General features: G+C 47.2%; 1 protein-coding gene across 3 annotated transcripts in view; it reads right to left on the bottom strand.

The window, feature by feature from the left end:
* Positions 1–787, bottom strand: part of spty2d1 (SPT2 chromatin protein domain containing 1) — a 34,534-nt gene extending 33,747 nt beyond the window's left edge. For all 3 annotated transcript variants that reach the window (XR_004562286.1, XM_034176873.1, XM_034176874.1), the window contains exon 1: positions 307–787. Coding sequence is in view for 2 of the 3 variants with exons in the window: in XM_034176873.1 (XP_034032764.1) it covers positions 307–369 (63 nt within the window). In the remaining variant the exon portion in view is untranslated. The remainder of the gene's footprint in view (positions 1–306) is intronic.
* Between the last annotated feature and the right edge of the window lie 14,928 nt (positions 788–15,715).

The raw sequence follows: 15,715 nt of genomic DNA, 5'->3' as shown, positions 1-15,715 counted from the left end.
GATACCAAAAAGCTCTGTTTGGTTTCATCTGATCACATGACCATCTCCCAAAATCGACAGTGGATCAAATACTTAATTGCCTCACTAAATACACACACATATATATATGTATGTATGACACACATATACGCCAGATTGATCGAATCTTGTCAGCTAAATCCAAGACTACCGACGCGTTTTGCTGAACTAACAGAGGGGCAGCTAGCCAACGTTGCCCGCCGTAACTGATGAGCTGGCATTTGTCTTCACCTCTCCGTCGACAGATTTTTTTAACATTTAGCCGTCATGAAATAATTTTCAGCTTACCTGAACAACGTTGCCGCCCTGGTTTTCAGAGGCGATGTTCAATATGTTGTCGAAATCCATCATTTTGTCAGCAGCTGACGTGATTAAAACTCAGCCTGGAGTGCCGACAGTGGACCCACGAAGGATTTAAAGAATTAACTGTGTCTCACTAAAATAAGACGTGACACCCTGATACCGACCAACATTTCGATATATACATTTATTTATTATAAAACGGGAAACGAACCAATAGTTTTCCGAAAGCTAGTTTACTTCACCGGGATATTAGCCAAAGCTAATGAGGGTAGCACATTTACTAACACAGGCATCGAGAACATTCGAGACGAGCTTCTTCAGTGGGAAACCAAACTGTGGCCAGAAGCAGCAAAAAGCAAACGAAAACAACCCTGACAACTCAAAACTGGTATTTTCACACCGACGTACAACGCTTTAATGCTACAAAAGTATCTGCGTCACATGACCGATGACGCCATGCAGTTGTTCTTCTTCCTCGTCTACTTCATATAGACTTGGCAGTGTAGACCCTGCTAAGCTTATTACTGCCCTCTGAAGGATATAGAGTTAACTGTCAGTCATCTTCTTTTGCTTCTTTCGACTGCTACCGTTCGGGATTACTACAGCAGATCACACTCTGTCCTTTGCATCTTCCGCCCTCACACCAACCACCTGCATGTCCTCACAAACATAAACCTCCTCTCTGGCCTCCCTCTCCTCCTGCCTGGTGGCTCCATTCGCAGTGATTTTGACTCCAAACCATCCTACCTGAGCTGTCCCTCTCATATGTTCATTCCTAATCCTGTCCATCCTCGTCACTCCCAAAGAAAACCACAGGATCTTCAGCTCTGCTTCCTGTCTTTTTGTTAGTTCCACCGATTTTACACAATGTAACTCTTTCTGACCTTCTCTACACTCTGCGGGTCACAGTTTTCTCTTTTTGTGCTCCTGTTCTGTGGAATGATCTCCCTGCATCAATAAAACAGTCAGATTCTGCAGAGACTTTCAAGTCCAGACTTAAGACACACTTATTTTCCCTTTCGTATGGCTAGCATACTAGCATAGTATGTTACTATGCTTTCTACCCTTTTACATTCATTTGATTAGTAAACGGAGTGGGCTGCAGCCTCAACTTTATCTAAATTCTGGGTCTTTTAGTGAAGCTTAGGGCTAGTGGTTGGTGATCACCTTAGCATTTCTTCTGTTTTTCTTGTTGCTTAATGCTGACAAATTATACTGTATTTGTTGTTTTTCTGCTGCCTGATTCTGTTTTTTTTCTCTCTCTGTTTGAGGTGTGGCTCCATCCAGAGATGGGAGTGGGTGTCTTCTTTTACAGGCCTCCCGTCCTATGCACCAGCAAAATTTCCCAAAATTTCCTGTATATTCATATTGTCAATTGTGTCAGGAGCATGGCCCAAGCAGAGGGTCACCCCTTTGAGTCTGGTCTGCTTGAGGTTTCTTCCTCAAATCATCAGAGGGTGTTTTTTCTTACCACTGTCGCCTGTGTGCTTGCTCTAGGGGTTGGTATGGTTAAACCTTACTTGTGTGAAGCACCTTGAAGCAACTTTGCTGTGATTTGGCACAATATAAATGAAATAAGTTGAACTGATACGTCTACATCAGCACTCTCAGAGCAAACATTTCATTTGTGGTGATCTTCCTCAACATGAAACCACATTGCTGTTTGCAGATCTTCACCTCCTTTCTAAGCCAAGCTTCCACTACTCTTTCCCTTAACTTCATGCTGAGGCTGATTCACCTTTATGCCTCTGTACTTACTGGAGCTCTGCACATAACCCTTATTCTTAAAAATCAGAACCAACACACTTCTCCACTCCTCAGGCATGCTTTCTCTTTCCAAGATTTTCTGAAACAATCTGGTAAGAAACTCTACTGCCATCTCTCCTAAGCATTTCCATGCATCCACTGGAATGTCATCTGGACCAGCTGCTTTTCCACATCATAGCTACCTTCACTTCATCCGTACTAATCTCTTATATTTCTCTTTTACTCTCTCTATCCATATCATCCAGCACTCCCTTCTCTCTCTTCCTCTCATTTTCTTCCATCATCAGCTCCTCAAAATATTCCCTCTACCATCTTAACACATTCTCCTCAGTTGTCTCAACATATTACCATCTGCATCCTTTATCACCCTAACCTGCTGCACATTCTTTTCAGCTCGGTTTCTCTCTCTGGCCAGATATACGCTTCATATTTTTGCGTACGGTCCTGAATCATGCAGGCACTGCAAAATGGCTTTTGATTATATCAGATGGTGGTACTCACTATGGTCAAAAATAAATAAATAAATAAATAAATAAATATTTAATGGAAAATGACTTTACTTCAGGGTTTGATAATCTCTAATAAAAAAGTGTCTCTTTCTAAATTATATTTTATGCCAAGATGCCTACAATTACTTCATCCTGGCCTTCATGGAGGGTGTCTCTTAGATGATCTTGAGGCCAATGAGCCGCACAATGTGCCATATTATTCCAAATATTTAGATAATACAGACAAAGGAGCTTTTTGGTCATGCTATTGTTAGCCATTAACACTGCGCTGCACTGTAAATGCTAACATACAAATGAATTAAGTATGATAAGTGAACCAAACTCAGTTTTCATCAACCTGTTATGAACACTCATTTGAAATAAGTAAGTAATACTTTGAGACTGGAAGACCTGCTTTACTTGATGTTTCCCATTTAAGACAAATTAGAAAAAATATTTTTTCATATCCAGTGTCCTTTGGGGCATTCTTTCAGACATGTGCAGATCTGCCTCACTTACTTTGCACATTCCCACCCACACACGTCCATGGTGAGCCCGTGTTTGGACCACCAGTGCTCTCTCCAACCTGGTTTTCACTCACTGATGATAAACTGTCTGGAATTAGTTTGGTTTATAAATCAAAACCATAAGTCAAAACTGCTTTGCTTTTAATGTCCTATGTGACACGCCAGTACTGTTCCATGTTGAAAGTAAAGGGCTTGTCCTTACAGCAGTGGGCAGAGCGCTCAAAGACAGAAGCTCTTTCTCGTTGTTTGTGTTGGATTTGTGATCGCCTTTGTTTTTCCTCAGAAGTGTCAGCGGTGCTTAAACGCAAAAATGGCTTGTGTAGCTGACATTTGTGTACTGGATGCTCACAGTAAATAAGTTACTGTAATCTAATTTTTTTGACTACTGTAAACTCAAAATAAACAAGTTACTATAATCTAGGTTTTTAAGTTTATTTGAGTACTGCAAACTCAAAATGAATAAGTTACTATAATATCATTTATTTAACATTTAAGTTCATTTGAGTACAGAGAACTAACAAAAAATTAGTTAATCAAATCTAATGTATCTAAGTTAACATAAATTACTTTTTTAAGGCAACGACTTTGCATATTTTTTTTAAGTAAAGTCAACTTATTATATTTTAGTGTGTATGATGCTAGTGACTTCAAAAAGATGATGTTTGACTCCATTTGACCAAACAAATGGAATCAAATTACTAAATCCACCAGAAATCAATGCTTTAATGTGTTCACCATAAAGTCTTGGTCACTCAACAGCCACAGTCTTAAAATAAACTTAAAATTGCTAAATAAACTAAAATAAAATTCCTTCTTACAGTTTTTCTGAGTTGCTAAAACACAAAACCCTATTCCCTAAATAAAATTCTCAAATGCCTTTACACAGTTATTGAATTAATCTCCCACCTAGATGACTTTCACATAGGTAGACACATTTAGCAAAACTCATTCACTCTTTTTGCAAAACTCTAAACACATTCTCATACTATAAAACACATTCTGCACAATAATTCACTTCTTAATTATATTACTAACCAAACAAAGCAGAAGATAAACACAATTAAAGCACAGATGTCACCAATTAGACACTACTAGTCAAAACTGTTAACACTTGGGTCTAATGATGTGACAACCAATATAAGCCAGTTCAGAGTTGAAACAGGCTGGTTGGAGTTTCATTGCAACAACGGACAGAAACCAGATGCGCAGGGGACAGATGCGTGTTAGAGGTGGGGGAGTAGGAAGAGGAGGAAGAGGAAGACAACGAGTTATAGCAAATGATGAAATTCGGGCCACAGTCATTGACCATGTTCTGGTTCATGGGATGTCAGTGAGAGAAGCAGGACTTCGAGTCAACCTAACCTCAGCCGTTTCTCTTTGGCTTCAATAATCCGGGCATTCAGACAACAGAACAGGTATAGTGTAAATGTTCAATACTGTATACAGTACACAGTTACAGCAGATTTTGTAGACCACTGTGACAAAGCATATATTGTATATTCACTTGTGTAGAATTGCAAGGATGCCAGGGGGAGGTGGAAGAACCCCTATGTTCTCCCAGCAGCAGGAGACCCTGATAGTTGACATGGTCATTCAAAACAACACCATTAGACTACGTGAAATACAACAGCGAGTGATTGAAGACAATGTCAATTTTGAAGGAATCAACACCGTAAGCCTCTCCACCATTGACCGTGTCCTGAAACGCAACAGAGTGCGCATGAAACAAGTGTACAGAGTACCCTTTGAGCGCAACTCTAACAGAGTGAAAGAGCTCAGTTATGAGTATGTCCAAGTAAGTGCACATTCAGATACAGTACAAGTACTGCATATTGTAAACACTATCATAATAGAATTTAAAATTCTTCTTCTTACTTATAAGGTTTTGAATAATCAGGTCCCATCTTATCTTAGGGACCTCGTAGTACCATATTACCCCATTAGAGCGCTTCGCTCTCAGACTGCAGGCTTACTTGTAGTTCGTAGGGTTTGTAAGAGTAGAATGGGAGGCAGAGCCTTCAGCTTTCAGGCTCCTCTCCTGTGGAACCAGCTCCCAATTCAGATCAGGGAGACAGATACCCTCTCTACTTTTAAGATTAGGCTTAAAACTTTCCTTTTCGCTAAGGCTTATAGTTAAGGCTGGATCAGGTGACCCTGGACTATCCCTTGGTTATGCTGCTTTAGACGTAGACTGTGGGGGGGTTCCCATGATGCACTGTTTCTTTCTCTTTTTGCTCTGTATGCATCACTCCGCATTTAATCATTAGTGATCGATCTCTGCCCCCTTCCACAGCATGTCTTTTTCCTGGTTCTTTCCCTCAGCCCCAACCAGTCTCAGCAGAAGACTGCCCCTCCCTGAGCTTGGTTCTGCTGGAGGTTTCTTCCTGTTAAAAGGGAGTTTTTCCTTCCCACTGTAGCCAAGTGCTTGCTCACAGGGGGTCGTTTTGACCGTTGGGGTTTTTCATAATTATTGTATGGCCTTGCCTTACAATATAAAGCGCCTTGGGGCAACTGTTTGTTGTGATTTGGCGCTATATAAAAAAAAAGTTGAAGTTGAAGTTGATATCTGCCTGTCTTTCTGTTCACTTACAAAACTATCTATCTATTTTTTATATAGAGAATGTTTGAATTGGAGGCCAGTGAAAGGTCCCATGAATATATATTTGTGGATGAAGCAGGATTTGACCTAGCGAAGAGGAGAAGGAGGGGCCGGAACATAATTGGACAGTGTGCCATTGCTGATGTCCCTGGTCAGCGTGGTGGCAATGTGACCATTTGTGCTGCCATAAGCAACCGTGGGGTCCTGCATCAACATGTAACACTAGGGCCATACAACACTCAACACCTTCTTACATTTCTAGCAAGTCTCCGGGATGTTTTGGTGGCTCGGCAGCATGAGATGAATGACCAATACACATATGTGATCATATGGGACAATGTAAGCTTCCATCGTGCTGCTCAAATAAGAGAATGGTTTACAGTTTTTATTGATTGCTTTGACCTGTTTGAAGAAACCGGGAACCTCTCAGCCTTCATCATCACCATCTCAGCAGAGCAAAAGACACCTCTTGCAAATGTGTTAACCCATTCTCATTGGCTTGACACATTTCCCCCACCCTTTTTCAAAACAGCACAGATGTCATTCAAGCAGTCAAAACTCCACTGTTTTAGCTACAGTATCCTAACAGAAACCATATGTTCCCAGCGATTAGAAAATATCTGATCTGTATGCAATCACTGAATCACCTGTTTGACACTTCTTCATACAAATCTTCAATTTGCAATCAGTCTGTAGGAGGCCTTAAAAGGTGTCATGCCTGTGTTGTTCTTTGCAAGCATGAATCAAGGAGGTCTAAGGCAGATGAGACTGAGAGTGAGAGTGAGAGTGAGAGTAAGAGGTAGAGGAGTCCGAGGAGTCCGTGTGCGAGATGGAGGTATCGTTGGAAGGGCTCAAGTTACTGATGAAATTTGGGCAACTATAATTGATCATGTTACAAATCATGGCCTTTCACTTAGAGAGGCTGGACAAAGAGTCCAACCTGTTGTAAACAGAAACACTGTTGCCTCAGTTGTCAGAGTTTTTCTACAGGAGAACATGTAATGTTGTTATAGGCCTACAATATATATAGAAATACAGTAATATACAGTACTTCATGTAATTTCTTCCACATTCCCATTTCATGTATTTTTATTTAATCGAAAGGCTACCAGTCACTGGTGGTAGAAGAAGAATTTTTAATGCTGAGCAGGAGGCAGCCGTTGTCAACATGGTTGTGGCAAATAATGCCATTAGGCTGCAAGAAATCAGGGCTGCAGTAATTGCAGATCAGGGAGTATTTAAGAAATATAAATACTGTGAGCGAGACCACCATAGACCGCATCCTCAGGAGGAACCATATGGCAATGAAACAGCTCTACTCTGATGCTGTGAAGGAGGCCAGATGCCAATATGTGGAGGTAAGGAAACATTACTATACTGTTACTGTCTGTCTTGTCATATCCTGCAGTTCCTATAGAGGCAACTAGAGTCACTTTTACGTAATTGTAATTTTGAGTGTTTTTTCTTTAGAGAATAATGGAGCTTTAAGCCGAGGGGGCACATCACGTCTTCATTTATGTCAATGAGGCTGGCTTCAGTCTGTGTAAAGTCAGCAGACAAGGAAGGAACCTCATTGGGCACAGGGCCACTATTGCAGGTCCAGGGCAGAGGGGCGCCAACATAACTATGTGTGCTGCCATCTCCAGTGGTGGCGTCCTGTGCCATATCCCCACCATTGGGCCCTACAACACCGAGCGCCTGATAGCATTCCTGAATGCTCTTCATGACGTGCTGATCCCACCTCAGGAAAGAGGGCTGTTGAGGCCTGGCTTGCCACTATTTGTCATCATATGGGACAATGTGGCATTCCACCACTCTCGTATTGTACATGAGTGGTTTGCAGTCCACCCTCGGATGATGGTGCAATTACTTCCACCGTATTCCCCTTTTTTGAATCCGATAGAGAAATTCTTTAGTGCTTGGAGATGGAAGGTTTATGATCATCACCCCTATGATCAGATGCCCTTGCTCAATGCAATGACTACTGCAGCCCAAGATATTGATGCAGAGGCATGCCAAGGCTGGATCAGGCATGCCAGAAGGTTTTTCCCTTGCTGCATTGCCAGAGAGAACATTGAATGTGATGTCGATGAGGCCATGTGGCCCATTCATCAAGACAGAAGAGACTGAGTATCAATCATACTCTGTACTCCTATAGTATAGGCCTACTAAAGATTTTTGTTCTTTACTGTAAAAGATTGATTTTTTTATTTTCCTAATTTCTTATAGGCCTACAGTAATGGATTGTACGTACTTTGATTTACATACTTTCTGTAGGAATATTTCAGTTGTCAGCCACAAAAAAGCCTGAAAAAAAGAATCAATAAAATTTGCATCAAAGCAAATCTGATTCTGGATCCATTTTTTTGCAAGAAGGCAGCAAACAGGACTGGCATGTAACAGTTATGGGCTACAATGTCAACCAATGGTGCACTGATTCACACTGAGTGCTGTATTTTGTATTTTGTTGTCCATTCTGTTATGATTGATTGTAAGTGCTCATACACTTGTGGGCAAGTTGTGCTGTTTGAGGGCAAAATTTGCTTTTGTTCCTTATTTTAAATGTTTTGGCACAGTTGGAGCCTTTTGCAAACAAAATGTCATTTTGACCATTGGGGACACTGTTTAGGCCCCTGTGTTAACTGTTTTGAAAATGTGGATTTTGAGTTGACTGTTGCATCAAAGCAATCAATAAAAACTGTAACATCAATGAGCAATTCATCAATATGTACCTCTCACCATACTCGCCTTTCCTGAACCCCATAGAGGAGTTTTTTTCAAGTTGGAGGTGGAAGGTACATGACCGGCAACCTTATATCAGAGTGGATCTCCTGTGGGCTTGGAGTTAGCTTGTGGTGACATAACTGAGGAGTCATGCCAAGGCTGGATACGCCATACAAGAGCCTTCTTCCCCTGCTGCCTCAGAAGAGAGAACATCGCTTGTGATGTTGACGAAGTCTTGTGGCTTGACCCAGGCCAAAGGCATGATGAAGCTCAGTAAGCTTTTTTTTTTTTTTTTGTAATATTTTATTTTTTGATTGTAGATTTACCCTATTTCATTTATAGTTAGATTTCAATGAATAAAAAGACTTCAGGAGCTATATGCCCTGCCCTGCACACTGTGTCTTCCATTGTTTGATGTATTGTGTAATCATTGCTCACCAGGATTTTCATTTTGACTGCTCAGAGAATGATTCTGAGACCATTAGTTGGTTTTGGGAAAAGTTAAAAGGGTTTTGAGATGATTGGTCAGTTTTGTAACAAGAATCTAGGGTTTCGTACATATGGTTTGAAAAATGGGTTTTATGTTTAGAGTTTTGAAATGGTAAATGGTTTCACAAAATGTGTTTTAGCAATTGTGAAAAACTGTAATTGTGTTTATTGGCGGGTTGAAAACCAGCTGCATACTGGCAACTACTGTACTGGAATCATAAGATTAGTTATTCTAAGTCAATACAAGACAGAACACGAATGAAAAACATGAAAAATGAAATCATGAAAGCATACAATAAATGTCTGAACACTATAAGGAAACAGCAGAAGTCTGATCATTTTAAGATAATCATACAACTGTTGTGTGGGCCACTGAAGAGGAGGTACTGCTGGCCCACCACCACCAGAGGGCGCCCTGCTTGGAGTGCGGGCTCCAAGCACGAGAGGGCGCCAGACCTAGAAGAAGTGACAGCTGTCATTCATCCCCTGCCCCAGCTGTCACTCGTTCATCATCATCACCACCATAAAAGCCGGACTGCAACTCCACCTCCTCGCCGAGAAATCGACTACCATTCCTGAGGTAATCCTTCTCTGCAGTATTTGGATTAATCCACGTTTTGATCTCTGTTTGCAGCCGTTTATTCCTGTGGGACAGTTTTGTCGGAGTGGCGTGTTGTGGGAACCGCAACGTCTTCGCCTCCCACTCCCTCCAGATAAGTGACTGACAGGAGCTGCTTGAGTGTATGATTGGAGGTGGAGGTGCTCCCTCCCATCAGTGTTGGACTGTGTATTACTGAGTGTGCGGACTCACACTCACACATCCTGTTTTTGCTTTCTGCCAGCAGTGCCAGGGTCGACAGCCGGGAACAGAGGCCACCTGGGGACTCGGGACTTGGCGGCTCCGGTGTTCTTCAGACCGTTGGTGGTGGAAGCCGTGTGGAGTACGGCTTCTCTCTCGTCGGGGGCGTCTCCTATCTTCGAGCCTGCCACACGTCACCTGGTGCTAATTGACTGTGCATATTTTCTGTGTCTTTTCGTTGTGTAGCGTCACAACATTAAATTGTTACCTTTTGGTTTAGTCATTGTCCGTTCATTTGCGCCCCCTGTTGTGGGTCCGTGCTACGACACCTTCACAACAGGATTTCTCGGCCATCGTCATGGACTCTGAGGGGCGTCAACCCGAGCTTGAACGGCCAATGGAAGAACCAGGAGTGCAGGCGTCAGCAGGAGGCGTGTTGAGTGAGCTGCAGCAGATCTTAACCGCCTTCACGGCTCGGTTAGACTTAGTGACCGAGCAGAATGTCCTCCTTAATCGGAGGGTGGAGGCTCTCACCGCCAGGGTGGAAGCGCACAAGCAGGGCGCTGCTGCAGCCACTCCTCTGGCTGGTCCTGGGCCTGTATCAGACGTTCCACTGGTCGTTCAACGAACCCCCCCACCGTCCCCTGAAGCATACATAAGCCCTCCGGAACCGTACGGGGGTTGTGTCGAGACGTGCGCGGACTTCCTCATGCAGTGTTCACTCGTCTTTTCACAGCGCCCTGTCATGTACGCATCAGATGCTAGCCGGGTGGCTTATGTGATCAATTTGCTTCGAGGAGAGGCACGCGCATGGGCTACGGCGCTTTGGGAGCAGAATTCACGGCTCCTAACGTCTTATACTGGGTTTGTACGGGAGTTCAAACAAGTGTTTGATCATCCCAACAGAGGCGAGACCGCTTCGAACGTACTGCTGTCGATGAGACAGGGGTGCCGTAGCGCAGCCGAGTATGCAGTCGACTTCCGCATCGCGGCAGCGAGGTCCGGCTGGAATAACGTTGCGCTCCGCGCCGCCTTTGTAAATGGACTGTCACCGGTCCTCAAGGAGCACCTGCTGGCTAAGGAGGAACCGCGGGATTTTGACGGGCTTATTGATTTAGTTATACGCTTAGACAACCGCTTAAATGAGCATCATCGGGAGCAGGCCGGGGGGCGTGACCGGGCACGAGCCGTCCCTCCTCCTTCCGGTTCCGACAAAGTGACGTCGTCCCCACGCTTCACTGCCAGAGAGCTCCGTGTGGCTACAGCTGCCCCTGCTGAGGAGGCTATGGACACGAGCAGGGCCAAAGTAAAAACAAACATCAGACAAAGGAGACTGGCCCGCGGGGAGTGTTTTATCTGCGGCTCATGTGAGCACATGCAGAGGGACTGCCCTAAATGGTCAAACTACAACGCCCGTCCTTAGAAACTGGGCTAAGGGTGGGCCATAATACGCACGCGGGAAAACCCCGCAAATCTGCACGAATCCCAGTAACAATCCTGAGTGGGGATTTAACCCTTCATGCCCCAGCACTATTAGACACAGGGTCGGAAGGGAATCTGCTGGACAGCAGATGGGCAAAGGAAGTAGGGCTCCCCCTGGTGGCTCTGCCGGCACCATTGCAGGTGCGAGCACTAGACGGCACCCTGCTTCCATTAATCACACATCAGACTCAACCAATGACTTTGGTTGTGTCTGGGAATCACAGGGAGGAGATAGTGTTCCACGTCACACCATCTACTTCCCGAGTGATTTTGGGCTTTCCATGGATGGTGAAGCACAATCCCCGGATTGATTGGCCGTCTGGGGTTGTGACGCAGTGGAGCGAAACCTGCCACCGGGAGTGCCTAGGATCCTCGGTTCCTCCCGGCACTACGGCTAATGAGGAGGTCAAAGTCCCCCCCAATCTATCGGTGGTGCCAAAGGAGTACCATGATCTTGCTGACGTTTTCAGCAAAGATCTGGCGCTCACTCTTCCCCCGCACCGACCGTATGATTGTGCCATCGATTTGGTCCCGGGCGCTGAGTACCCGTCCAGCAGGCTGTACAACCTCTCACGTCCGGAACGCGAATCAATGGAGACCTACATCCGGGACTCCTTAGCTGCCGGGCTGATCCGAAACTCCACCTCCCCGATGGGTGCTGGTTTCTTTTTTGTGGGCAAGAAAGACGGCGGACTCCGTCCATGCATTGATTACGGAGGGCTGAACGAGATCACGGTTCGCAACCGATACCCGTTGCCCCTGTTGGATTCTGTGTTTACGCCCCTGCATGGAGCCCAAATTTTCACTAAATTGGATCTTAGAAACGCGTACCACCTGGTTCGGATCCGGGAGGGAGACGAATGGAAGACGGCGTTTAACACCCCATTAGGTCACTTTGAGTACCTGGTCATGCCGTTCGGCCTCACCAACGCCCCCGCGACGTTCCAAGCTTTGGTAAACGACGTCTTGCGGGACTTCCTGCATCGGTTCGTCTTCGTATATCTGGACGATATACTCATCTTCTCCCCGGACCCTGAGACCCATGTCCAGCATGTACGTCAGGTCCTACAGCAGTTGTTGGAGAATCGGCTGTTTGTGAAGGGCGAGAAGTGCGAGTTCCACCGCACTTCTTTGTCCTTCTTGGGGTTCATAATCTCCTCCAACTCCGTCGCCCCTGATCCGGCCAAGGTTGCGGCGGTGAGAGATTGTCCCCAACCGATAAGCCGTAGGAAACTACAGCAGTTCCTCGGCTTTGCAAATTTCTATAGGAGGTTCATCAAAGGTTACAGTCAGGTAGTTAGCCCCCTGACTGCCCTGACCTCCACCAAAGTCCCCTTCACCTGGTCGGATCGGTGCGAAGCCGCGTTCCAGGAGTTGAAACGCCGGTTCTCGACTGCACCAGTTCTGGTGCAGCCTGATCCTGATCGCCAGTACGTAGTTGAAGTGGACGCCTCTGACTCAGGGATAGGAGCCGTGCTGTCCCAGAGCGTGGAGGCTGATAAGGTTCTCCATCCTTGTGCCTTTTTTTCCCGCAGGTTGACCCCAGCTGAACGGAACTATGACGTCGGCAATCGGGAACTCCTCGCGGTGAAGGAGGCTCTTGAAGAGTGGAGACACCTGCTGGAGGGGGCGTTGTTGCCCTTCACGGTTTTCACGGACCATTGGAACCTGGAGTACATCCGGACCGCCAAGCGGCTGAACCCCAGGCAAGCCCGCTGGTCTCTGTTCTTCGGGCACTTTGACTTCCAGATCACGTACCGCCCCGGGACCAAGAACCAAAAACCAGATGCATTGTCCCGGGTGCATGAAGAAGAAGCCAAAGCGGAGTTGTCGAACCCCACCGAGACCATCATCCCCGAGTCCACTGTCGTGGCCACCCTCACCTGGGACGTGGAGAAGACCGTCCGGGAGGCCCTGACAAGAAGCCCGGATCCGGGGACCGGCCCCAAGAACAGACTCTACATCCCACCAGAGGCAAGAGCTGCCGTCTTGGACTTCTGTCACGGGTCCAAGCTGTCCTGTCATCCCGGAGTACGCAGGACTGTGGCAGTAGTCCAGCAGCGCTTCTGGTGGGCGTCCCTGGAAACCGACGTCCGGGACTACGTCCAGGCCTGTACCATCTGCGCCAGGGGTAAGGCGGACCACCGGAGGACGACGGGACTCCTCCATCCCCTGCCTGTGCCTCATCGCCCCTGGTCTCACATCAGCCTGGACTTCGTCACGGGCCTCCCGCCGTCCCAGGGCAACACCGTGATTCTCACGATAGTGGACCAGTTCTCCAAGGCGGCCCACTTCGTGGCCCTCCCGAAGCTCCCGACGGCCCAGGAGACAGCAGACCTCCTGGTCCACCACATCATGCGGCTGCATGGGATACCGTCGGACATCGTCTCGGATCGGGGCCCCCAGTTCTCTTCACAGGTGTGGAAGAGTTTCTGTAAGGAGCTGGGGGCCACCGTAAGTCTCTCGTCCGGGTACCACCCCCAGACCAACGGCCAGGCATAGCGGGCTAATTAGGAGATAGAGCAAGCCCTCCGATGTGTCACCTCCGCGCATCCGGCGGCCTGGAGTCACCATCTGGCCTGGATCGAGTATGCCCACAACAGCCAAGTTTCGTCTGCTACCGGCCTCTCCCCTTTTGAGGCATGTTTGGGGTACCAGCCCCCGTTGTTCCCGTTGGTGGAGGGAGAGGTCGGTGTGCCCTCGGTCCAAGCCCACCTCAGGAGGTGCCGCCGGGTGTGGCGGGCCGCCCGCTCTGCATTGGTAAAGGCCCGGACGAGGGCTAAGGCCCATGCGGACCGCCGGCGTTCCCCGGCCCCCACATACCAGCCTGGGCAGGAGGTGTGGCTTTCGACCAAGGACATCCCTCTGTCTGTTGCCTCCCCTAAATTGAAAGACAGATTCATCGGACCATTTAAGATCCTCAAGATCATCAACCCGGCCGCAGTGAAGCTTCGACTCCCGGCTTCACTGCGGATTCACCCCGTCTTTCATGTTTCCCGTCTCAAGCCACACCACACCTCGCCCCTCTGTACTCCGGGACCACCGCCGCCTCCTGCCCGGCTCATCGACGGGGAGCCTGCTTGGACAGTGCGCAGGCTCCTGGACGTCCGTCGTAAGGGCCGGGGTTTCCAATATCTGGTGGACTGGGAGGGGTATGGACCTGAGGAACGCTCCTGGGTGAAGAGGAGCTTCATCCTGGACCCGGCTCTCCTGGACGATTTCTACGCAAGACATCCGGACAAGCCTGGTCGGACGCCAGGAGGCGCCCGTTGAGGGGGGGGGTCCTGTTGTGTGGGCCGCTGAAGAGGAGGTACTGCTGGCCCACCACCACCAGAGGGCGCCCTGCTTGGAGTGCGGGCTCCAAGCACGAGAGGGCGCCAGACCTAGAAGAAGTGACAGCTGTCATTCATCCCCTGCCCCAGCTGTCACTCGTTCATCATCATCACCACCATAAAAGCCGGACTGCAACTCCACCTCCTCGCAGAGAAATCGACTACCATTCCTGAGGTAATCCTTCTCTGCTGTATTTGGATTAATCCACGTTTTGATCTCTGTTTGCAGCCGTTTATTCCTGTGGGACAGTTTTGTCGGAGTGGCGTGTTGTGGGAACCGCGACGTCTTCGCCTCCCACTCCCTCCAGATAAGTGACTGACAGGAGCTGCTTGAGTGTATGATTGGAGGTGGAGGTGCTCCCTCCCATCAGTGTTGGACTGTGTATTACTGAGTGTGCGGACTCACACTCACACATCCTGTTTTTGCTTTCTGCAGCAGTGCCAGGGTCGACAGCCGGGAACAGAGGCCACCTGGGGACTCGGGACTTGGCGGCTCCGGTGTTCTTCAGACCGTTGGTGGTGGAAGCCGTGTGGAGTACGGCTTCTCTCTCGTCGGGGGGGTCTCCTATCTTCGAGCCTGCCACACGTCACCTGGTGCTAATTGACTGTGCATATTTTCTGTGTCTTTTCGTTGTGTAGCGTCACAACATTAAATTGTTACCTTTTGGTTTAGTCATTGTCCCTTCATTTGCGCCCCCTGTTGTGGGTCCGTGCTACGACACCTTCACAACAACAACACATTTAAAAGACTGATCAAGACCATTCGTTCTCCCTGTGTTAGTGTGGATTTTCTCCAACTGCTCCGGCTTCCTCCCACATCCAAAGATATGCAGGTTAGGGAGATTGGGACCTTTAAATTGTCTATAGGTGTGCGTGCAGGTATGAATGTGTTTGTTTGTCTATATGTGGCCCTGCAACAGACTGGTGTCCTGTCCAGGGTGTACCCCCCTCATTCCCTATGACTACTGGGATAGGCTCCAGGCCCCCCGTGACCCTTAATTGGAGTAAGCAGTTGAAGATGAGTAAGTGATCAAGAGCACTGCAAGTGCTGTGATTCTAACTGTGTGGTTTTTACAATAAAATAAAATAAATTCACTTAAAACTTGGCAACTACTCTTCACCTGGGCCAAGATGGCTAGTAAGAAGAGTCTGGTAGAGACGTGAAGACAAGAGTGCAGACAAGGTGG

This window comes from Thalassophryne amazonica, chromosome 8 (assembly GCF_902500255.1).
Source record: "Thalassophryne amazonica chromosome 8, fThaAma1.1, whole genome shotgun sequence".
NCBI classification, from domain to species: domain Eukaryota; kingdom Metazoa; phylum Chordata; class Actinopteri; order Batrachoidiformes; family Batrachoididae; genus Thalassophryne; species Thalassophryne amazonica.
Note: the sequence above shows the minus strand (reverse complement) of the source record. Positions and strands in the feature narration are given on the sequence as shown.